Source organism: Bos grunniens, chromosome 14, assembly GCF_055505025.1.
Source record: "Bos grunniens cultivar Pamir isolate PY7600 chromosome 14, Bosgru_T2T1.0, whole genome shotgun sequence".
NCBI lineage: Eukaryota > Metazoa > Chordata > Mammalia > Artiodactyla > Bovidae > Bos > Bos grunniens.
Genome location: NC_141178.1, coordinates 21483104 through 21510237, shown reverse-complemented (window position 1 = coordinate 21510237; position 27134 = coordinate 21483104). Strand labels below are relative to the sequence as shown.

Here is a 27134-nt window from a genome sequence, read left to right as displayed (position 1 = left end):
TATTGGAGTGGGTTGCTGTTTCCTTCTCCAGGGGATCTACCTGACACAGGAATTGAACCCATGTCTCCTGTGTCTCCTACATTGCATGTGGATTCTTTACCCACTGAGCCATTGTGGAAGCCCAACAAATAGCTTAGTGGCAATAAATTCAACAAGTTTGATAAGATGGACAAATTCCATCAGAAACAAAACACACAATAAGAAATAATCTGAATAGCTCTATATATCTTTTAAAAATAGAACACATAATTTTAGAACTTCTGCAGAGAACTCTACACTTAGTCAACCTCACTGGTGAATTTTATCATGTGCTCAGGAAAGAAATAATACAAACTCTTTTGGAAAAATAAGGGAGAAATAAAACCATTTTATGAGGTCATCATAACCTTAAAACCAAAACCAGAAAAGAACATAGAAGAACAGAAAATTATACACCAATATTCTCAACAAACATAGGAGAAATCCTTAACAAACTACTAGCAAATAAAATCCAAATGCAGATATATAATTTTTGTAATATATCATAATCAAGTGAATTTTGTCCTAAGGATGCAAAGCTCTTATGAAAATCAAGAATTTTGGTTTACTATATAACAGATTAGGGCTTCCCAAGTGGTGCTAGTGGTAAAGAATCCACCTGCCAATGCAGGAGACTAAAGGATGCAGGTTTGATCCCTCGGTCGGGAAAATCCCCTGGAGGAGGAAATGGCAACCCACTCCAGTCTTCTTGCCTGGGGAACCCCATGAACACAGAAGCCTGGCAGGCAGTGCATAGAGTCGCAAAGAGTAGCACACTGAAGTAACTTAGCACATAACAGGTTAAAGGAGAAAATCATGGGACAATATCAATAGATGAAGAAAACAAATCCTAAATAGAAACAAAATCAATATGAAAATATTTTATGACTTCTTTTCAATGTCCCCTTTGGTCTTTGTATAAATTTTACATCAGGTTAAAAATATCCGCTTTTTTATCCTCATACATCAAACCCTATCTTAACCAATTCCTCATTAAGTGGCCAAAAAATCTTATAACCAGCATGTCTCAATGACTATTCTTAGAACTCACGCTAGCCAAAAGGTAGCAAAAGATAAGAAAGAGTTAGATGGTTTATAACCCTTAAAGACCATGAAGTAGTCTTTAAGAAACCTCCAAACAAAACTGGAAAAACTCTCCACCAGAAATGGAAAACATGCAGTGGGGGCAGGAGGATAATTTGAAAGTAATTATACAATTTTAAAAAACAACAAATGACAAGTTATATATATTATTATAAATGTGAATACATTTTTATTTAAGATTGTTTTGAAGGTTCTGGTTAATACAGTTATAAAAAGAGAAATAAATGAGAAAAGAGTTAAGTTATTATTATTTTCAGGTCATATAGTTTTAGAATGTTAAAACTCAAAAGAAACAACTAAAAATTCTAATAAAAAATATAATTTAGAAAGGTGAGTGCATACGTACAAAGATCAATATATTACTGGGTAAAAGTAAGTTTTAAAAGGACTAAAATATTTCATTTATAATTCTAAAATAAATTACTGAGAAATATCAAAATTAATATAAGTAATGCTACTGAAAGATATATGAGAAGACAAATCAAAAATCATATTCTAATTTTTAATATGAAGACAATACCATAAAAATTACAATTTTTTCCTAGTTTTTCCATAATTAAATGTAGTCTCAGTAAAAAAAAAAACAACCCTATATGATTTATTTAAGATTAAACAAATTAATTCTAACATGTAGACAGAAAAATAAATAAGCAAATATAGCCAAGGGCATACCTTTGCAACTCTGGGATAGGCAAAGATACCTTAGACTGCAAAAATCACTAATCATGAAAAAAAGGTTAGCAACTTCAACTTCATAAAAATTAAAATTTCCTATTCTCTGAAATAATGTCATTTGCAGCAACATGAATGGACCTAGAAATAATAATACTAAGAGAAGTTAAGTCAGACAGAGATAGACATATTATCATGATATATCAGCTATTCTTGAGATCTTAAAAAATGATGCAAATGAACGTAATTACAAAATAGAAAGAGACTAGCAGACATAGAAAACAAACTTACAGTTACAAAAAGGGGTAAAGGGGAGGGTAGGGATTAAGAGTTTGGGATTGATAGATATATACTACTATATAAAAAAGAGATAAACAATAAGAACCTACTATATGGCAGAGGGAATTATATTCAAAATAATAACCTAGAATGGAACAGAATCTGAAAAAGTATAAAAACTGAAATCACTTTGTTGTATATCTGACACTAACACAGCACTGTTAATCACCTATGTGTATGCTTAGTCACTCGGTCGTGTCCGACTATCTGCAGCCCAACTGACTAAGCCTGACAGGCTCCTCTGTCCATGGAATTTTCCAGGCAAGAATTCTGGAATGGTATTGCCATTTCCTACTGAAGGGGATCTTCCCATCCCAGGGATCAAACTCCATCTCTTGCATCTCCTGCATTGGCAGGCATGTTCTTTACCACTAGCGCCACCTGGGAAGCCCCAATCCACTATACTTCGATTTTAAAATTTTCCGTTCTCAAAAATACACCATTATGAAATGAAAAGGCAAGCCATAGACTGCAGAAATTCTCAACACACATATATATATATGATACTTATATTCAGAACATATATAAGGAAAATGTCTGCAAATAATGAAAAGACAAAAAAGAACTTTTCAAACAGGCAGTTAAGCAAACATTTCACAAGGGAAGTAGTATGAATGGCCAATAGACACTAATGATGCTCAATCATTAGACACTAGGGAAATGGAAATAAAAGCCAAACCCTTTCATACTCACTAGAATAACTTAAATGAAATGACAGCAAACGCTGGTAAGGTTGTAGAGAAACTAGAACTTTCTTATATTGCTGATAGAAGTGTAAAATTGCACATTAACTCTGGAAAACTGTCTGTAATAAAATTTAAACAAATATCTAACATTCTGTCCCAGAAATTTTACTTCAAGGTGTTTATCAAAGAGAAATAAAAAATAAATGCCCAGAAAAAGACCCATAACACAAAAATTTATAGCAGCTTTATTTATCATAGCCAAGAAAAGGAGAAAATCCACATGTCCTCAACAGGAGAGTGGATAGATATATTATGGTGTATCTACACAATTCACACAATTAAAACAAACAATTGCTACAGGCAATGACATGCATTAATCTCTAGACTCTGAGTTGAGAAAAAGAAGAGAGTACATGCTATAAGATTCTATTTATATGAAGTTCAAGAACAAGCCAGGCTACCTATGGTAATAGATATGGTCAGGAAGGCTATTGCCTATTGTGGGACAGAGGGGGTAAACTTCCCAAGAGAATAGAAACAATATGTATCTTTGTGAGTGCAATGGTTACATGGGAATATACATACTTCTTGAAACTCATCAAACTATACTTAAATCCTGTGCATATGATTGCAAGTTACACTTACTTTCTTTAAAAAAAAAAACAACATAGAGATAATAGAGAATAGCCAATAAATTTTTAAAAAGAAAAGAAGAGCAAAGTGAGGAAACCAGCTCCAGTGGAAGGGAGTTAGGAATGTGATGTAATCTGCTCCAAAGGGAAAGAGTATTTTATCAAGTGATTTAGAATTGCCTGAATACGGAGATTAATCATAAGCAGGCCAATTGTTGTTAGTTTTATCACTTTTTTAATATTCTCTGCAGACACTCCCCCACCTCATATTGTCTGTAGCCAGGGTGGTCCACGCCCACCGCTCACTAATACGCCACTGGACCAGCACTACAAGCTGTGAGTAACATATTTTTAAAAGGTACAGTCCTTAAACTATGTTATACTTGGTCCTGGCTCAAGAATAGAAAAATCAATATGTAAATTAAAGAGACCAGAAATGGACCATAATGTTTATGGGAATTCCATATGTGAAAAAGGTAGCTATGCATATTAGTGAATAAACAATGAATCACGCAATAAATATCATTATGACAAATAAGTCACAATAAGAAATAAAGTTGATCCATACCATATAACCTACACCAAAATGAATTCTGAGTAAAGCCAAAGTCCTCAATATTAAAAAAAAAAAAAAACTGAATACCTCTCCCCAACAAGAAAAGCCATGATAGAATATGGGAAAATTTGCTTTTGGAATTTTGGATTTAAACTGTAACTATGATGTACGATATAAAACATATATTCTAAAAAACAAGATATAGTTAACTACAAGGTAATTAAACATTAAAGAAAAAGCAACAACTGAGATGTACAGCATGTCATAAACAATTACATTATTTAACATAAAAAGGACTCATTAAAAATATATATATATATTACAAATGAGCAAAGAAACAGTAAAGAATAAGAACAATACAAGCTGCAACATGATTAGAAAAAATATGAAATCAGAACTAAAGTCTCCCTTTACTAAAGGAATAGGATTTTTATTAAAGGGACTTAGTAAATGCCTTATTAGTTATAAATACCCATTATTTGAACTAATTAGACTAAAATCAAATGTGTTGATTCAAGTGAGATTTTCCTATATACTATTTCCCATCATGAGTTTCACCCTCCCTTATTTTTCCTGACAATTAGTATCAAAGAAGAAAAGAGCTTTCAGATGTACTACTGAATGTGTCTTTAATCTTTAAAAATATAAATCCCATCTTGTATACACTGTACACACTTTTAAGTTTTTAGAAATATTTGAAACAATTTAAAAATAAAGGCAGGAAGTCATAAAACAGCTAAAATGGCTAACAGTAACGGTCCATAAATTGCACTTATTTAAGAGATACTTTTGCAAAGAGCTTGTAGACAAATTATTTTTAAATAGGCATGAGGAAAAATAAACATGGAAAGTTATCATAGAATTTTTTTAAAACAGAGAGGAATTGTCTTTTTTTCTCTTATTCTAGCCCCCTTGGTCTTCAACCTTATATTTAAAAAGAGTGAAACATCCAGTGTTTTTATAAAGAAACTTGCTTCAATATGAATACATAATAATAATAAAAGTACTTTAGGTGATTTCAGAAGCTAAACACATTGCAGAGCCTTGCTCTTCTTTGAAAGCATGAACAGACAGTAAAAAGAAAACACAAATGTTTTCTAAACATGAAAAGATGCTCAACATCACTCATAGTAAATGTAAATTAAAATTATAATAAAATTGGGAAGATTAAAAAGCTGGATACACTGTATTGTCAAGGATGTGGGAATGAGCATTCTCACAGGCTGTTAGTGGAAACAGAAATTAATACCACTTTAGAGAGGGCAGTGTGGAATACAGAACAAAATTTGAAATGCTCTACAATTCCACGTGAAGGAACTTATCCTATAGTACACTTGCACATAGGCAATGTGACATGTACAAAAATATGTTTATAACAGCAAAAGAGTAGCTATAATTTGGTTAAATAAATTATGACATAACCAAAGTAATAATGAGCTTGTTAATATAAATGTAATAATTCTATATACACCAATGTAGAAAAATCCAAAATATACAGTAAGAGATAAAATTAAGGTACAGAACAGGTGTGTGAAAACCGTATGTCTACGTGGTATCTGTTAGAACGTACATAAAAAGTGGTAACCGACTGTCTATGGGGAAAGAACTGAGGGACTAGGAAACTGGGAGCTTGACAACCAGAGTGGTATGCTTAAAACTGACATTCTGTAGTTTAAAATGTTAAGGCCTATGCATGGAAAACACAAGGATTAAAAGAAAATGAATAAAAACCTCGGCATATATAGGCCAAATAATTGAATTTATGATGACGTATAATCCAAAATACTGAAAACTGTATCTTCAGTGAAAAAGTAAACTACAAATATTTCATCTACTAACAAGGGAAAACACAAGGAAGTATGAAGTCTCTGCTTACACAATGGACAAACAAAAAAAGTCTCCCCTAAGAATTCAAAAAAATTGCCTGCACCTCACATAGGTTTGTAATCTGCAGCATGATCCACGAACCCACAAACCAAGAAATTATCACAAAAACTGATGCCAGGACAGAAATTTTACAAAAAAATTCCAATCTTACAAATTGGAAGAAAAACAAATTAACTGCTTGAGAGAATACCACCAACAATGGCTGCAAAAGACACCCATAGATTGAGGTCCTCTGAAATCACATGCTTCTCGAGTAAACATGGAACATTCACCCAAAAAGACACACATTGTCTCAGTAAATCCTAAAGGGTCAAAAATTCACAGAGCTGTTCTCTCACTACAATGGCACTAAATTAGAACTCCATTAGGTATCTAAAAATTACTCAAATACCTAAAAATAAAGCAACATGTTTTAAAATAACCCCAGCAATACGTGAACCGTGAACTTCCAGATGTTCAAGCTGGTTTTAGAAAAGGCAGAGGAACCAGAGATCAAATTGCCAACATCCGCTGGGTCATCGAAAAAGCAAGAGAGTTCCAGAAAAACATCTATTTCTGCTTTATTGACTATACCAAAGCCTTTGTGTGGATCACAATAAACTGTGGAAAATTCTGAAAGAGATGGGAATACCAGACCACCTGACCTGCCTCTTGAGAAACCTGTATGCAGGTCAGGAAGCAACAGTTAGAACTGGACATGGAACAATAGACTGATTCCAAAGAGGAAAAGGAGTACGTCAAGGCTGTATATTGTCACCCTGCTTATTTAATTTATATGCAGAGTACATGATGAGAAACTCTGGGCTGGAGGAAGCACAAGCTGGAATCAAGATTGTCGGGAGAAATATCAATAACCTCAGATATGCAGATGACACCTCATGTATGGATGTGAGAGTTGGACTGTGAAGAAGGCTGAGCACCGAAGAATTGATGCTTTTGAACTGTGGTGTTGGAGAAGACTCTTGAGAGTCCCTTGGACTGCAAGGAGATCCAACAGTCCATTCTGAAGGAGATCAGCCCTGGGATTTCTTTGGAAGGAATGATGCTAAAGCTGAAACTCCAGTACTTTGGCCACCTCATGCGAAGAGTTGACTCATTGGAAAAGACTAATGCTGGGAGGGATTGGGGGCAGGAGGAGAAGGGGACAACAGAGGATGAGATGGCTGGATGGCATCACTGACTTGATGGATGTGAGTCTGGGTGAACTCCGGGAGTTGGGGATGGACAGGGAGGCCTGGCGCGCTGCGATTCACGGGGTCGCAAAGAGTCGGACACGACTGAGTGACTGATCTATGGCAGAAAGTGAAGAGGAACTCAAAAGCCTCTTGATGAAAGTGAAAGAGGAGAGTGAAAAAGTTGACTTAAAGCCCAACATTCAGAAAACGAAGATCATGGCATCTGGTCCCATCACTTCATGGCAAATAGATGGGGAAACAGTGGAAACAGTGACTGACTTTATTTTTCTGCAGATGGTGATTGCAGCCATGAAATTAAAAGGTATTTTTTAAAATGTCTGTTCGGATAGTGATTAAACAGGGTCTAGAACAGTCTGCTTTCAACTACTCACAATTTCCATGCATATATTTTACATGTAACATATCCCCCACCCGAGGGAGAGAATTCCCAACTCTCACTTAGTTATAAAACCTAGCTCTGAACGTAGGATCTGTGAAGCAGAACAAATCTTTGTATACAGTCAAGTGCAGATTATTATAAACAACTGATAATTGTAAATCACTGTATACAATGAGAAAGCAATGGCACCCCACTCCAGTACTCTTGCCTGGAAAATCCCATGGACAGAGGAGCCTGGTAGGCTGCAGTTCATGGGGTCGCTAAGAGTTGGACACGACTGAAAGTTGGATCACTTTCACTTTTCACTTTCATGCACTGGAGAAGGAAATGGCAACCCACTCCAGTGTTCTTGCCTGGAGAATCCCAGGGACAGAGGAGCCTGGTAGAAGGCTGTCTATGGTGTCACACAGAGTCGGACATGACTGAAGTGACTTAGCAGTAGCAGCAGCAGTATACAATGAAAGCCAAGTTATCTGTTCTCAGCACATCCAATACAAAATGATATAACTGCAACAAAAACTCTCATTCAAAAGCAGGAAGAATGAGAAATATACCCATGGCTGATTGTCTGCGGAACACAGTAATCCCTACAAAAACAATACCTTAATTTCCTTGGTTTTTCTACCTGGTATCTAGGTTCTCCATTGACTATTACACTTATTATCATCATATGCCCTGGTTCTACCCTTTGGGAGGATGTCCCTTGTCCATTATCCTTCTTGGCTATATATGAGGTTGGCAATGACACTTATACCCTTCTGTGTTCTGTCCAGTTACATCTCCACTGACAGTATACACATCATACTGCTACTCTGAGTGCAGGGAACTGCCTTAGAGGTTTAATAGTCAGACAGTGCTTGCTATCCAGACTTGGGCTCTCTTTAGCCACTAGCCGCATACAACTATTCAAATTTGATTAAAATTAAATTGAAAATTCAATTCCTCAGTCACACTGGCCACAAATCAAGTGTTCAATGGCTGCATGTGACTAGCGCCTATAGTATTACAGTAAAGACATAAAATATTTTCATCACTGGTGAAAGTTCTATTGAACACTAGTGCAAAAAGAATATCACAGAAAGACTTGTTAAATTTTAACCACAATGCTCCAAATCCACATAAAATTAGTATTGTTTTATCTGTTAATCAATCCATGGCTTAAAATATAGACTGCTACATTATGAAATTGTGTCCCTACATGAAAATAATTTCTATAGCTGAACTACTACTATATGTCTCATTACTGGGATAGGTGTCAGAATTCATTGTGAAAACTACAGACAATAATCAAACCATTATGTACCCTGTGTTAACTCTAGACACAAAAGTTGCAGCAGAGACTCTAAACGGCTTTGAATTGCCTGAATTGTACTATGTGAGAGTCAAATAATACAGCTGACTGGTAGAAAGCTGGCAAGTTTTTTAGAGGACCTGCTCTGGGTTAAAGACTATACCATCTGGGTAGTCACGGTATCTTTTCTTTTGCTCAGAGGGTTCATATTCTAAACTCACATCAGTATTTGCCAATGTCTACATTATCTCCAACCTAGTAACTGAAGACCGAAGAGAATGAAGAGGCTCCAAATGACAAGAAGGCACTATTTAGAAGACCTCAGCTAAAGGATATTCCCTTTGGGTTTTATGCCAATTTGAATTTGGAAAACTTGAAAAGACTTCAAGTTTTAGTCTGATTCATCATAAAGAATCAGAACAGAAAGATCTATCTGTGTTTGCAGGAAGTCACCAGGCTCCAGAGCAGATCCAAATTCAAATCAGACTTCTAACAGATATCAGCAGATTATTATAATCTATTATCAAATTTTATATTTCTAAGAATTTGTAAATTATAGTTATATATAATATTCAACATGAGGATAAAAAGCATTTTACCAATCTCTAAAACATATTTTGAGAAAAATTAAAATATATTAAATACTTAACTATGATTATATACTTCGGAAAACCCATGTTCAACGTTATTGTGACTCATTATTACAAAAACTGAATCTTTATACTAACTCAGAAACTTATTTTAAAAATTCTGACCAGTACAATGATCAGTTTAGGGGACATAATAAGATTAAAGGAATTCTTATCACAATGAGAAATATTATATATATTATAAAAACACATTTCCTTTAAAAAATACTAAATTCTAAAAAGGCAAGCTTCTTTAAGAATCAAGTAAAATAATCAAATTGTCACTATAATATAATAAACTAAATGTCTTTCCGTAAACTCAGCATGCTTAAAATATATCTTACTGTTTAGCAATTATCATGCACTACAACTGTAACAAAACACTTGAGTAAATAAATTAAATATAACTATAAAATTAAATTAGCATTAATAACAATAAGAAAAAAATAACATTAGAAAAAAGACTCTAACCACTTTGTCCTCCTGGTGTGAATATCCACGAAAGCAAGTTAGAAAGGACAGAAAAGACAAAACAAAAAATAAATAATTAATTCCATTCTTAAAACAAACTTTTTAAGACAATGAAATTAAAATTCTGGAAAATTTTAAACTACATTTTGACCAAAATATAAACATTAAGAGGAAAAACTTTTCCATACATTTCAAGCAAGAGCACGCTATATACTAGAATATATTAAGACATATAAAGAGAACAATTTCTACAAAAGCAAGTAAGTACCCAAACATCAGAAAAAGGAGAATGTTCTTTCCACAAATAAAATCTTAATTGAGCACTCAATTAACTCAAAGGAAAAAACTAAAAACGTTAAGGAAAAAAGCTTTTATGTACAAAGATAATAAAACACAGTATCAATGTTTAATTTCATCATATACTATCAAAAACTGACAAAATATAATTCTACGTGAATTATTCATATTACTTCTAAAAGTTATTTGTCCCATTAATTTAAGCCTTCTAAACTTTATAACTTAAAATAAAAAATAAGTAGAAACAGTCATTAAAGATAAAATATTATTGATCACAATTGGTAATTTGGGGTTATAGTTTCCTAACATTATAAATGTAAAAAATAAAATAATATGTAAGATAACTGAGTTTTAAGGAAAGAATATAAAAAAGAATGACTATATGTATAACTGAACCCCTTAGCTGTACACCTGAAATGAATACCACATTATAAATAAGCTATACTCCAATAAAATAAAAATTTAAAAAGATGTGGTACATATATACAATGAAATACTACTCAGTCATTAAAAAAAAGCAATAATGCCATTTGTAGGAACATGCATGGACCTAGAGATTATCATACTAAGTAAAGGAAGCCAGAAAGAGACAAATACCATATGATATCACTTGTATGTAGAATCTAAAATATGACAAAATGAACTTATCTACAATACAAAAAACAGACTCAGACACAGAGAACAGATTTGTGGTTTCCAAGGGGTAGGGGAGATGAAGGAGGGATGGACTGGGAGTTTGGGATTGGCAGATGAAAACTTATATAGAATGGGTAAACAACAAGGTCCTAGTGTATAGCACGTGGGACTATACCCAATATCCTATAATAAACCACAATAGAAATAAATATTAAATAAATAAATAAGATGCATGATTTGGTCAAGAGAACCTATTTAAATAGGGTAAAGTTTAAAATTATTACATTCATCTCTAATTAAACATAAATAATGATCATAATACTTCATAATGTAATAATAATGACCTGATATATTATAATAAGTTATATAAATTAAAAATTAAAATCATGTCTTTTTAGGCATCATTGTTTCTCTGAAACATTTCTAGTTGTATACCTTATGCAATTTTCTTAAGCTCTCTAGACCTTTACTTCCTTATCTGCAAAATAGGAAATTAATATTTACTTTATACAGTTTCCTGAGAATTAAACAATATGAAAAGCTCTCCATATAGAGTGCCTGACACACAGTTCTATATCTGGTACTCTAGCTGATTAAAACACAGGATATTGTGTAGAAGGGATAAGATGCATCCTCTGTATTATGATCTTGACTGATTCATTTGTTACAAATGTTAAAACTACAGGTCATATAAAAGCTATTGTAAAAAAGAAAAGCAATTGTATGCAGTCAAAGAAAACTACTGGTGACCATTTAGTTTAACAAAAATCATTTATGGAGCACTCACATATATGTATCAGGTACTATACTAGATTTATGAAACATAACAAGTGAGTAAGACAGTTCTTGCCATCAAGGAACTAAATGTATTGAGAGGGAACTGAACAAATCACTGCAGAACAGAAAGCTGCCTGAAAGCAAGTGAAGAATAAGACACTATGGAAACACAAATGACTGATGAGATAACAGAACTTGGAAAAAAAAAATTGAAAGCTTCTGAGATGTAAGTAGGCCTCTAAAGAATGTTGGCAAGACCAGTGAGGGAGAACATTTTATGCAAAGAACATGGAATATGTAAAAAGTACAAAAGCTCAAACGTGCCTGGCATATTTGGATACAAGTTAGCTGGGAATGACCCCTGGGTTGGGAAGACCCCTCAAGGAGGGCATGGCAACCCACTCCAGTATTCTTATCTGGAGAATCCTCAGGGACAGAGAAGCCTGCAGGGGGCTACAGCCCATGGGGTCACAGAGAGTCAGACATGACTGGGCAACTAAGCACAGCACGGCTGGGAATGACTAAATTATATCTGACATGTATGAACTAAAGTCTTCACAGTTAACTATGTTAATAATCTGGCAAAAGCTTAGAAGCATAATACTTTCATAAAGTAACTCACATTGCAGAAATTGTTTTAAAAAAGAAAAAAAAACATGAAGTCTAACTAATGAATTTGCTAATAGTTAATCCCTCTTAGGGCTTCCCAGGTAGCACTAGTAGTAAAGAACCCACCTGCCAATGCAAGAGACATAAGAGATGCAAGTTTAATCTCTGGGTCAGGAAGATCCCCTGGAGGAGGGCATGGCAACCCCCTCCAGTATTCTTGCCTGGAGAATTCCATGGACAGAGTAGCCTGGGGGGCTACAGTCCACAGGGCCACAAAGAGTTGGACACGACTAAAGCAAACTGGCACACACTCAATCCCTCTTAACAGATAATACAGGTTAAATTTTAGCTATAACATATACGTGGAAAATTTAGCTATAATACACATATGAAATATTACTCTACCATTGTATCTTTACTATCTTCCAATAAGGATAAAAAGTCAACACAAAATCTAGTATATAATTTATAAATAAGGCACAACATTGCTACTATTTTATAAAGTGTTTACTTTGCTAAAATGTGCAGACAGACTGGAAGAAGAAAAGTCCAGAAGCAGAAAGAACAGTTAGGAAGCTGTTGCAATACTTCAGGTAAGAAACATATGTGATAGTGGTATGAACCATAATAGTAGCAAGAGAAGAAGTAAACTGATTTAGGAGATATGGAGAAGTATGGCCCCTCAAGACCTGATTGAGGAAGAAAGAGAATCATTCCCAGAGCTTGGTTTGAGCAACCAGGTGAATAAGAAGGCAATTCCTTGAGAGAAAAAAACACATGAGAAGCAGATTTGGTGGAAAATAATGAATGCAAGTATAGATAAGGTGAATATGAGGTGACTATTAATTCATCGAAGCCTAGATTTTCAGCAGGAAGCTACATAGATAGACTTGTAGCGCAAAAGAATAATCCGGCTAGTGAAATCACATCTGTAAATCATCAGCATATAACAGAATCTGAAGCTATGAAAATGAATAAAATCTCCCAAGGAAATTGTTAAAGGAAAAAGGAAAAGTAAGGATAATGACCCAATATCAACAAAATACCTCTTCTCTTTGAACTGGCAAGCCTCCAAGGGAAAAAAGTTCAAAAAAAAGGACTAGCAATCTCTTCTAATCAAATTTTAGTAACACAATTTAAAGTTTCACTGTATTTGTCCAAAGTGATTTTAATCAAACTAGAATTGAGTTGCTTGAAAAACAAAGGTAATGTATAAATATGAAATATTATCAAGGTCCTTAAGACATTAAAATCTCATGTGAAAAATAAAAACCAGCTGTGGAGTAGTAGTTTAATTTTAAACAAATGGAAAATCTGGATATTTTAAAATGACTACAAATGAATCTTCAATTGAATCATTTGAATATTTATTTCAGTTTTACACTTAGTCTGTGTTTAAAAAAAAAGACTAAATGGTCATTTCAAAGATTAAAGATTAGAATTACCTTATATATTTTACATATATATTCATAATGACGGAATCAGTTTAGGTGTGCAACAAGGAACACACTAACCCAATATAAAATATGATCATTTAATTGAATAAGAAAACATATGTGAAAGGTTCTTTCATGGGACCCTACATCCCTGTTAGGTAAGAAGCAATACTATAGAAATTACTGCAAAACACTTTAAAAGCATTCAGTGAGTATGCCAGGTATATGCCTAAGTGTTGCACAAATATTAACTCATTTTGTCCTCACAATAGCCTTGTAAGATAGGTACTATTATTACTTCTAGTTACAGGTGAAGAAGCTGAGGCAGAGAGACTAAGCATCTTATACTAGGTCACAGAACTAGTAAATAACAAAACTGGGATTTAAATTTAGTCTCACTTGGGCAAGAAGAAAAAACATAAACAATGTTACTACTACCCATAGAAAGTTGGAATGGTTATAGTAAGATCAGATAAAATACAATATTTCAGAGCCAAGAATATTTCCAAGAATAAAGAAAGTCATTTCACAATTATGCTATGCTATGCACCACCCTTATGGCAGAAAGTGAAGAGGAACTAAGAAGCCTCCTGATGAAAGTGAAAGTGGAGAGTGAAAAAGTTGGCTTAAAGCTCAACATTCAGAAAACGAAGATCATGGCATCCGGTCCCATCACTTCATGGGAAATAGATGGGGAAACAGTGGAAACAGTGTCAGACTTTATTTTTTGGGGGCTCCAAAATCACTGCAGATGCTGACTGCAGCCATAAAATTAAAAGATGCTTACTCCTTAGAAGGAAAGTTATGACCAACCTAGATAGCATATTCAAAAGCAGAGACATTACTTTGCCAACAAAGGTTCGTCTAATCAAGGCTATGGTTTTTCCAGTGGTCATGTATGGATGTGAGAGTTGGACTGTGAAGGAGGCTGAGCGCCGAAGAATTGATGCTTTTGAACTGTGGTGTTGGAGAAGACTCTTGAAAGTCCCTTGGACTGCAAGGAGATCCAACCAGTCCATTCTGAAGGAGATCAGCCCTGGGCTTTCTTTGGAAGGAATGATGCTAAAGCTGAAACTCCAGTAGTTTGGCCACCTCATGTGAAGAGTTGACTCATTGGAAAAGACTCTGATGCTGGGAGGGTTTGGGGGCAGGAGGAGAAGGGGATGACAGAGGATGAGATGGCTGGATGGCATCACTGACTCGATGGACATGAGTCTGGGTGAACTCCGGGAGATGGTGATGGACAGGGAGGCCTGGTGTGCTGCTATTCATGGCGTCGCAAAGAGTCAGACATGACTGAGCGACTGAACTGAACTGAACTGAACTGATGCTATGCTAAGTCACTTCAGTTGTGTCCGACTCTGTGTGACCCCATAGATGGCAGCCCACCAGGCTCCCCCGTCCCTGGGATTCTCCTGGCAAGAACACTGGAGTGGGTTGCCATTTCCTTCTCCAATGTATGAAAGTGCAAAGTGAAAGGGAAGTCGCTCAGTCATGTCCGACTCTTAGTGACCCCATGGACTGCAGCCTAACAGGCTCCTCCATCCATGGGATTTTCCAAGCAAGAGTACTGGAGTAGGTTGCCATTGCCTTCTCCATTAACAATTATAAAGGGGCCAATTATTTGATAGGATGTAATGATCCCAACTGCTTATGCAACTAAAAACAGAACTTTAAAATATATAAAGTCAAAGTTGATAAAACTGAGAGTTACTATTTGAATACCCATCTTTTAATAATTGGTAGAAAAAAACAATGTGGAAAATAAACAAGGATTTAGTAGAATTGAACAACTCTATTAAACAATTTGACCTACTGAACATTTAAAACCACTGTCAAAAAATAACAGAATATACACTCTTTTCAAGAACACACAGAACATTTGTCAAAATAAAGCACAGTCTGGGCCATAAAATAAGTACCAGTACATTTCAAAGGACTCAAGGCATACGAAGTATATTTGGGACCACAACAGAATGAAATTAAAAATCATGAACAGAAAGATCTCTAGAAACTTTCACCTCAAATATTTAAAAAATAAATAACATACTTCTAAGTTATTCATAAGTTAAAAAAAAAGTAAAATTAGAAAGTGTTTCAACTGAGTGAAAATGAAAAGACAACATATTAGAATTTGAGAGATGCTACTGAAGCAGTACTTAGGGGAAATTAATAGCACATGAGGCCTGTATTAGAAAAGAAGGAACATCTCAAAGCAATAACCTCAGCTTCCACCTTATGAAACCAGAAGAAAGAAGAGACAATTAAACCCATAGTGAGCAACAGAAAACAAATAATAAAGATGAAATAAGAAGTCAACAATTTAAAAATCAATAAAACAAAAAACTGGTTCTTTGATAATATCAATAAAATAGGTCAGTATCTGTCAGTCTGAAGAGGGAAAAAGAGAGAAGATACAAATTGCCAATATCAGGAATGAAAGAGGCAGCATCACTACAAATTATACAGACATTAAAAGAATGATAATGGAATATATGATACTAATAAAGTCAACAACATACGAGGAACTAAACAAATTCTTTGAAAGATACAAATTACCAAAGCTCATTCAAGAAAAAAAAAAAAACAGATAACCTGAATAATCCTATATCTACTAAATTGAAACTGTATGTAAAAACTTTCCCCCCAAAATATAACCGTTTGCCCAGATGGCTTCACTGGTAAAATCTATAAAACATTAAAGGATAAATGATACCAACTCTACAGAAACTCTACTAAAATACTGAAGAGAAAGAAATACTGCCCAATTCATTTTATCCGGCCAGCATTACTCTAATACCAAACTCAAAGACAGACATCACAAGAAAAGAAAGCTACAGATATTAACCTTCATAAACACAAAAGCAAAAACTGTAAACATAATTTTATCTAATCCAACTAATTAACATGTAAAAGATATAATCCATCATAACCAAATGGATTTATTCCAGGAATACAGAGTTGGTTTAACACTTCAAAATCAATCAAAGTAGTTCACCATATTAACAAAGAAAGCAAAAACATATAATCAATCACAATAGACGCAGAAAGAGTATTTGACAAAATTCAACATCTATTCTTAAGGTAAACAAACAAACAAAAACTTTTAGCAACATTTATGAAGAGCTGACAGCTAACATAATACTTAATAGTGAATGCTTTCTCCACAAGATGAGAACAAAATAGGAATGTCTCTTCTCATCACTTCCACTCAAAATTCTACTAAAGTTTCTAGCCAACACAACTAGTCAAGGAGAAGAAAAATAATCAGGTAACCAGGGAGAAAGATAAAGAAAAGTTATTAGTTCTGGGTAAAACAAAAGAATGAGAAAAGGGAAGCAATGAGAAAATAGAGAAATTAAATCACAAAGGGTAACAAATTCCCATTATGCCTAAGTAATGTATGTAAAGACATCAGCTTCATATTTTTAAGCTCCCTAAGAACTGGGTGATAAATATCTCCTACTAAGAAGGAGATAAATGCAAATTATAAAGAACTAATTGAGACCATTTAAAACACTTCTTTTGCTAATTTCAGCATAGCATTCTTTGGGAAATATTAATATATTCCCTAAAGTGGATGGATAAACTACAAAAATCTAGAACAGGTGTGAAACCCAGCCTGAACATTTCTTCTTTAAATTCCATATTCTAATGTTTTTTTCATTAATGTTAAAACAAAAATAAAGGGTATTGTAGCCTCAAAAGCTATAAAATTATGAAACATAGAATCTCAAAGCCAGAAAGAGCCTCCTTCAGAAAGAAAGGAAATACAGGCCAAAGAAGAGCAGATCTACCAAGTTGATAAAATTATGTGAGGTAATCGAAAAAGCTGTGACACAACTCAAACATTAACCAGCTGTGTGACTTTAAGAATGAACTCTAGTGTTTCTGGATCTGAGTTATCTACATCTATAAAATAAGGAATTAGGCCAACTGATCTCTAAATTCTCTTCATCTTTGAAAGTCTAAGATCCTATGAGTCTAAAAGATCATAAGCTAAAGAACAAAAACAATGAGATAAATACCTTTTTAATTCAGAGGAAAGTTTTTTTAATTCTTTTATCTGACCTGAAGACACTAGGGAAGGTTTCTGTTCATTGATTAACCTGAATGCTAATTTCAGTTGTCTATTTTATTCATGATGAGCTTAAGTATGAGAGAATTACGAAGTTCAGCTTTCATCCTGTACCTTGTTTGAGCGTAACGACACGCGACCTCCACAGCGAGCACAGAACTTGGTTTGGCAATATGAACAGTTATGGCCACATCCGTCAGCAAACTTGGTTTTGTGGCAGATGCCACAGGTTGGAGCATCACCCTTCTGTTCTTGTTGCTGCTGTGATTCTTCACCCATCTTCTTTACCTGCTCCTTATACATTTCAAACTGCTGATGAAGTTTTCTGCAGAGAACACAGACAAGAAAAATTTGGTTTCCTGATGGTCTCAAAAAATAGTAATAATTACCACAATCTGTGGACACAATTTTATACCTGAAAAATCCATGTGAGAATAAAGAATAAAAATTTAACTTTCTGTTGACAATAACATCTTTTATGGCACACAACATCGTAAAAGTGTAACTAGTTCTAACTTCTGATATACATGCTAATTTGATAAACAGTACAATTAACATACTTCTTTGAAAGGTAATTGTAAAATGTCTACCAACTATCTGCAATATGTTTTCAATCATATACCATGAAATATTTATAATGTTACTTTTTCAAGAGTTTAGCTTCAGAAATAGACTGAGCGATATGACTTGCACAGGGAAACCAAAACCTATCAACTTCAAATCACTGAGACAGAATCTCAACTGGAATGCAATTAAGAATCAAAACAGAGAGGAAAACATTGGATGAGTGGTCTCATTAACTATCCAAATCTATTCAACAGCCTGGACATTAGTTGGCTGCAAAGACACTTGAAATATTAGGAGTCTACCAAATAAGGCAGTACAAATAAAAGTAAGGCCGTTACAGATTCTAGTTAAAAATAAATAGTGATAAAACTTTTACTATTATCTCTATAAAAGATGGTTTTAAATGATTAAAACTATAATTTTGATTTACAAATCAAAGTTCCTAGTCAGAACTAATGCATAAGATTTACAAAGCTGCAAATAATGTCACTCTCATCCTAAAAAGGACAAAAGGCTAAATAATCTACAAAAGCATAACTTCTCTTGATCCCATCAGAGAGTTGAGGGTTATAAGACAAGCAAATAATCTGAACTCCAAGACAAACCCTTCCAAAGAACAATGGGACACACTATTTCACCTTTGGCAGAGCATAGGAGAAAGAGGTGGCCACCAGACAGTTATGAGGAAATTCACTAAAATTTTATTTAACAAATTGTAAAAGTCAAGTGTGGGCTAACATGACAATTTGGAATAGCTATGGGCCCAGGATCACAAGCACTCTTCCACATACCTGTACTGGTTATTCATGAGGAACAATGAGAGCAGAACATAAGAACAAAAAGAACCTTTTGGGGGTGCATATGTACAAATATAACAGAAGTGACTGACTAGTGACTACTACAACACAGGAATTCCCCAGACTATTTCTCCTAAAAAAGCCAAAGCTGTAAGCCACAGGAAAAGGGAGTAAACTCTGTCATCCCCAGGACAAAGGCAAAGATCTACTACAGCTAGGGAAAAGCTTGGGAGGGGAAAAACCCTCTTTTCATGAAGGAGAGACAGGAAATCATCTTCAGCCAAGAGCTTGCCCACAGATCAAAGGCTTTTATCACAAAGCGGGAGGTAGAAACTCCTGCCCTAAACCATTCAGAGACGCCAAGCCAACTTCCTTACTTGGGAAAAAGGGAATAAGAACTCTGAGCAGGCCTCATCCCTGAGGCCCTCGTAGACAGAGCCTGTCAAAGATGGAAGATGGAAAACACACAACAGAACACCCCAACCCTATCACAAGCCCAGTATCAAGAAATAAGCACCAGTATTCTGCTGCCAGGGAATGGGCAAGAACGTGGAGAGAGGCCCTCTCCCTCTGTGATGTAAGTGGGTAAGAACAGCTGAAGGGGTACCAAAACATAAAAAAAACAAACAAAACCAAACAAACTTACAGTACTCCTGCATTCACCCCAAGCAAAAAGCAGCAGGAGCTCTCTGTTAGAGAAATCTGAAAACAGTAGTGCCCTAAAGATACCGACACCATCCAGACCTATCTGAGCCCCTGACCTGACTAGTGATTTCACACCCAGTGGCTCAGCGGTAAAACATTCGCCTGCAATGCAGGAGACGCAGGTTTGATCCCTGGGTCAGGAAGATTCTCTGAAGGAAATGGCAACCCACTCCAGTATTCTTGCCTGGGAACTCCCATATTCTTGCCTGGGAAATCCCATCCCGCCAGAGGAGCCTGGCGGGTCACAGTTCAAAGGGTTGCAAAGAGTCGGACATGACTTAGCAACTAACAACAACAAAGGGAAAGAACATATGATTATGTCAAAATATGCCGAGAAAGTGCCTAAATCAGCAAACTAGGAACAGACAGAAACTTCCTTAACTCAATAACAGCATCCACAAAAGGGTTGTATTTGAAATACTGAGTGCTTTCCCCCTAAAATCAAGAACAAAGCAAGGTGGTGTCTCTCACTACTCCTAATCAACACTGGACTAGAAATCCTAGCTAATGCATTAAAGGAAGAAAAACAATAAAAATTAAACCATAGAGGTTGGAAAGGAATATTTTTAAACTGAGCAGATGGCATAATTGTCTATGTATAAAGTCCCAAAGAAACTATTAAAAAAAAACTCCTATAATAGATGAGTCTAGCAAGGTCACACAGAGAAGGCAATGGCAACCCACTCCAGTACACTTGCCTGGAAAATCCCATGGACGGAGGAGCCTGGTAGGCTGCAGTCCATGGGGTCGCTGAGCGACTTCACTTCTACTTTTCACTTTCATGCATTGGAGAAGGTAATGGCAACCCACTCCAGTGTTCTCGCCTGGAGAATCCCAGGGATAGGGGAGCCTGGTGGGCTGCCGTCTATGAAGTTACACAGAGTCAGACACGACTGAAGTGACTTAGCAGCAGCAGCAGCAGCAAAGTCACAAGATACATGCTCGATATACAAAAAACAATTGCATTTTTGTATACTAGCAATAGACAGTTGGAAATCAAAAATTTTTAAAGTAGTATGCAATAGGCATCAAAAATAAAAGAAAGAAAAGTCTAAGGTATTAATCTAGCAAAATATAAGCAGACTTTCTTTGGTAAGAACTATAAAATACTAAGAATTAAAAGAGATCTAATTAATAGGAGAAATATTCTATATTCATCATGAGAAGTTTCAGTACTGTTAAGATATCAATTCTCTATAAATTGATTCAATGTCATCTCAAATCACAATCTCAGCAAGAATTCTTTAAACAAATTGACAAGCTAAATCTAAAATTTGTATGGAAAAGCAAAACTCTCCAATTAGGCAACACATTTTGAAAAAGAAAATAACTGAAGAACTCACACTACCTAATTTCAAGACTTACCATAAAAACTACAGAAGTAATCAAATATTGGTAAAGCATAAACACACATACAATAAAACAGAGTCCAGAACAGTCCAATACTTAAATGGTCACTACTTTTTTAAAAAGATGCCTACGTAACTCAACAATAAAGTATAGTCCTTTAAAACAATGGAAAATCCATGTGTAAAAATAGTAATTGGAAATCCACTGTGTAAAAAAATAAACCTTAACCCATACTTCATACCTATATGAAAATTAACTCAATGTATTACAAAACTGTAAACAATAGATTACAGAACTAAATAAAATGACTAAAAGTATAAAGCTTGTAGATGAAAACATTGAAGAAAAGTGTGGCCTTGGGTTCAACAAAGACTTCTTAGCTAGGTTAGGCAAGATATAGGCTCTAGACCTTCAACACAATTTAAAAAGCATGAACCAGAAACCTGCCAACGACAATATGTAAATGAATGGATATAGCTATGCTCCAATAAAATATTATTTATGGATGCTGAATCTTGAATTTCATGTCATTTTTATAATCTCAAAATACTATTAAAAAAACAATTTTTTTCAACATTTTTTAAATGTAAAAGCCATTCTTAATTCACTGGTTATACAAAAACAAGTAGTGGGCCAGATGTGGCCTGTGGATCACAGATTGTCCAATTTTATATGATATGATTTAATTTATGTAACAGAAAAAGACAAAATTATAAGGACAGACATCAGATCAGTGGTTGCTAGGGAGTGGAGTAGAACAAGGGGACTGACTACAAAGGGATGCAAGGAACGTTTGGGGTGAGGAAAATAACCTATGTCTTGATTATGGTGGTAGATATTACTGTGTATGTTTTCTAGAATTTACTGAAGTGTATGCCTCAAAGGAGTGAATTTTACTGGTAATAAATATAACCTTAAATAAGTTTGACTTTTAAAAAACAGTCAGTTTCGAAGTGCTAACCTATAATCAGTGTGTGCGCTCAGTAGCTCAGTCATGTCCAACTTTGCAACCCCACGGACTGTAGCCTGCCAGGCTTCTCTGTCCATGGAATTGCCAGGCAAGAATACAGTAGCAGGTTGCCATTTCCAGGGTATCTTTCTGACCCAGGGATTGGACCCACATCTCTTGCACCTCTTGCATTGGCAGGTGGATTCTTTACCACTGCATAAGATGGGAAGCCCCCAACCTTAAGTCAGTAGGTAAATTAAAAATAGAGCCATGTAAGTCCTTTTATCTCTGCAACCACAAAAGCATATTTCCATTTTCATACCAAATATTAATAAATTCAAACAGCTATGCTGGTTTTTTTTCCCCTATAACTTCAGGTAACATACTATTTTTCCCTGATGGTCTTTCACCAGGTTTAAGTGAATCTCTAGTAACACAAAATAAGCATCACTACAAGAGACCTAAGTTCATAAAACATGTACAAGAACAAGCATGATTTTAAGTGGACCATGAATGAGCTCTGCATCAGAGCTTCTCCCACCATTTGGAAGAACCATCTTTCTATGTGTGAGGTGACTATACATTTCTACTGTATACCTGTTTATACACTTATGATCTCTGGCATGATCACTCAGTATACGGCTGAACCTCTCTGGGAGAAAGAGAAAGAAGAAGAAAATTAGAGCAAATGCTTTGTTTTAGTTTTAGAGGCACTGGAGTACTAGGCAAGTTACCAAGTCAAGTTACACTGGAACAAAAGTAGAAATCTTTTCGTAGAAGCAAAAAGTAGAAGCAAACTGTGCTACATAGGGCCTCCAGGGAAATAGAAACCCCAGTTTTCACACATAGGGAGAAGGCCAGTAACATAAGTACAGAAATCAGTAATTATGTATCCCAAAGTGCTAGATTAGAGCTATTGAAACCACTCTCACAGTAAGAACTGTAGCAGTCCCTGAGACTGTAGCCTTATTGGGGCTGTGGGATGGGATCAAATCTTTCCTGCTGTAGGGAGCAGAGAGAGAGAGAAGTGAAAAGTTCAGATAGGACTAATCTATAATAGTTTGAGGAGGTAAGAGAGGACTTTTAGAGAGATTTTTTTTTTGTAGTCATCCTTCCAGTCCTATAAAATGAGAAACTATCATATGTAGAAGTGATGGTGTACAAGCAGATTCAAGAGCTCAATCATGTTCCTTGCCAAAGAGATCATTTTTCCCCTTCCCATTTATACATAGACCAAATTCTATCTCTGCTTCCTCATCCCAGTCATCTTCAACCAACCTAATCTGGTTTCTAGTCTACTTCTTAATCCTCACAAAGTTTACCAACAGCCTCCCTGTACCTAAAACTAACAATTTTTTTTAGTCTCCATCTTACTGGGTTCTCGACAGTACTTGAAATTATGTTCACTGCCCACTTGGCCTTCATTATATTTTTCTGGTTTTCTCCTTGTTTCTCTAGCCTTTCATGCTCTTTTTCCTTTGAAGGTCAAGATTCAAGCCTCTCTTCTCTTTTCATTCTGTGTCTGCTTAGGCAGTGTTACCCATGCCTGACTTCACTTTCCTCCTACATATAAATGTAAATCCTCAGCTCAGACTTTTCCTCTGAGCTTCAATATTCAATTGCCTACTTCCCATCTGTATTGGGAAGTCTCGACGCCACTTGAATTTCAGTGCATATCAAAGTGAACTTGTAATTTTCCTATTAAGCCAAATTCCCTCCCAGTTTTTCCTATTCCAATAAATTGTGACACCATTTAATCATGCAGGCCTGAAATATAGAATTATTCTAGAAATACCTTTCTCCTTCAAATGCATAATTAATCTATCATGAAGTCCTTTCAATTTTACTTCTTAAATGTGTCCTAAATCCTTCCACTTGTCTCTATATCCATGCTCAATACCATAGGCCTTGTTATCATCAATGCCCACCTAGCCTCCCAGCTAGGCTACTCACATTCATACTTCTCCCCTTCTGCATACTACAGAAAAATTATCTTGTCATCTCACTGCTTAAAATACTCTAATGGCTTATGATTGCTTTCAAGAAAAAGAAAAAACTTCTTATGAAGTCTGTTACAAAGTCTTGAATGTTCGCCCACACATTCACCTCTTCAACCTCATTTTTTGCACTGTTTCTTTCCCTTCTTTCTGCTAAAGCTACTCATCCTTTAGACTCACTATGGTGCACCTCATTACAGGATGCATTTTATACATCCTCCTGCCTCCTCCCAGAATAGACTGCAACACATGCCTTTTTTTTCTTTCTCTCTTTTTAAACTTTAGGTATCCAAAATAGAGTTGATCATGAGGTTGCTTCGCTGATTCATGCTTGGCTCCCATTTTAATTAATTGTTTTCCCCTTCCCCAATGTGACTTCCTTTCCCTCAGGAACCAGTCTTCAAATTTTTCTAGTAAAATCTAAATAGACTATAGCCAATGTGTCTGTGGCTTATTTTGTATCAGATAGATAGGTATTATTATAAATATTCTATTATTCCTATTCTACAGAGAGGCTATTTTTGCTTACAGTCACACTGCTAGTAAGTAAAGCCAGATCCAAATTCAGCTGCAGAATCAGAGTGCTAACCACTAGAAGTTCACACTTGAATGGATATATAATTTTCCTTATTTACATTTTATTCATCCCTTGTTTTTTAAAAGTTAGCACTTTATTCTGGAAAATAATAGACTTGACATGTATAACTGAATCACTGTGCTGTACACCTGAAACAAACATGAATTTACAGCGCTCCCCATCGGTCACATTACTGTCTGAACTGCACCTCCTATCAGATCAGAGGTGGCATTAGACTCGCATAGGAGCATGAACTGGAACCCAACAGTCAAGGTTGAAAATCATGAGTGAAGTGAAGTTGCTCAGGTGTGTCCGACTCTTTGAGACCCCGTGGGCTGTAGCCTGCCAGGCTCCTCCATCCACGGGATTTTCCAGGCAAGAAGACTGGAGTGGATTGCCATTTCCTTCTCCAGGGAGAATATCATGAGACTGCCACAAAATACGGAGAAGGCAATGGCACCCCACTCCAGTACTCTTGCCTGGAAAATCCCATGGACAGAGGAGCCTGGTAGGATGCCGTCCATGGGGTCACTAAGAGTTGGGCACGACTGAGCGACTTCACTTTCAACTTTTCACTTTCATGCATTGGAGAAGGAAATGGCAACCCACTCCAGTATTCTTGCCTGGAGAATCCCAGGGACGGGGAATCCTAGTGGGCTGCCGTCTATGGGGTCGCACAGAAGCGACTGAAGCGACGTAGTAGCAGCAGCAGCAGCAGCAGCAGCAGCCACCACAAAATAGAAACAAAGTGCACAATAAATGTGATGTGCTTGAATCTCGCAAAACCATCCCCCTACCTCCCAGTCCCCGGAAAAACTGTCTTCCCCAAAACCGGTCCCTAGTACCAAAAAAGACGGGGACCGCTGCTCTGTAACGTGTGTCAGCCAAAAAGTTCGTTTGGATTTTTCCATAACATCTCACAGATGAATGAACTTTTTGGCCAACCCAGTATTTCCAATAAGTTATAATATTTCTGTAATGACATATTTACAAACACATACATGTTTTTCTCTGAGGAATGTATGCAGGAATATAATAGATATACTCAAGTTCAGTAAATACTTCTAAACTTCCTTCTCAAATGGCTTAACTCAGCACACCTGCAAGCAGGGTATGATGGTTCCAGTTTCCTCTTATCCTTGCTGATACGTGATATTATTCAACTTAACAAAATTTTACAGCTTCGGTATATGAAACGTTTCATTTTTTTAAGTTCACGTTTTTCTGACTCCTAATGAAGTTCAGCCAGTTGGACTGTCCCACCTATAAACTACCTACTCATGACATCCTTTACCAAAACTCTATTGGATTTCCTGGGGGCCTTTTTTGTTTGTTTTGCTTATTTGTAGAAGAACTTTGTATAGCCTGTATGCTAATTCTTTATAAATTGAGCATAGCAAAAGTTCTAGTCTGACAAATAACTGCTAATTCTTTGTTAAGCAGAATTCTTTAATTTTGATGCATTTCAATACATCAGTTTATCCCTGTATGGTTTGTGGTTTTGGTGGCCGGCTATAAAAAAAATTCTTACTTACCCCTAAGTCAGTCACAAAAAAATTCTATAATTTCTTCTAGGAGCTTTATAATTTTGCCTCTCACATTTAGGCTTTTAATCGATCTGAAGTTTATTTTTATATGTAATGTGATGCAAGAATTTAATTTCAATCTTTTTCACATAGAGAGTCTATTTTCCCAGTACCATTAAATAGCCCATCCTTTCTTCCACTGATTTGTAATAGCAGTCTATCATATATTTAGTTCCTACATGTGCAATGGTCTATTTATAGAGTCTGTATTTTGTTTCATTGGTTTTTGGTTTGTTCCTACTCCAAAACAACATTGTTAGAATCCAAACTCCAAATATAATGAAAGGTATAAAAGATCTTAAGAATATAAACATATATTTAAGCTTATAAATATAAATATAATGGTAAATATGTAATTCCCAGATAGTAGATATTGTAGGCCTTGTGGATCTGTCACAGCTACTCAACTTTGCCAAACAGATGTGAGAATAGTCACAAAAAAGCAAACAAAGAAATGAGCTTGACTGCGTTCCAATAAAAGTTTATTTACAGAAACAGGCAATGGGCAGGATTTGACGTAGAGGTCATATTTTGTAGATCCCTGATATAAAGAGTCAAAGATAATTCTCATATTTAATTTAAAACTTTTCTTACAAATATTTAAAGACATATGCAATAATATATCAACTTAGAAATAGTTTTTTCCACTGTCAATTCAAAAAGCTATTTCATCCAAATTTTTCATGTCTATTTTCTCCATCCTCACCAAAGCAGCTCATTGAATTCACTGTTTTCAAAAGTAATTTCTTCATTCTGAGTTCTTTAAGAAACAGACATTATTCAGTATGTTAGTTCCCAGTAATCCTGCTGTTCCCTGGTAATTTTATGCCCAGTCACATAGTTTTTTGTTGCTGTTGTTGTTTTCCCATTCATCTTTTTGGGGGGTGGGGTTCATGATTTGTGTAACACTGAC

General features: G+C 35.5%; 1 protein-coding gene across 11 annotated transcripts in view; it reads right to left on the bottom strand.

Annotated features, from left to right (window-relative positions):
• The window catches only part of RIMS2 (regulating synaptic membrane exocytosis 2), a 605965-nt gene that overhangs the window by 464120 nt on the left and 114711 nt on the right, over positions 1-27134 (bottom strand). For all 11 annotated transcript variants that reach the window (XM_086336253.1, XM_086336255.1, XM_086336266.1 and 8 more), the window contains one exon: positions 17808-18018. In XM_086336253.1, the coding sequence (XP_086192379.1) occupies positions 17808-18018 (211 nt within the window). The remainder of the gene's footprint in view (positions 1-17807; positions 18019-27134) is intronic.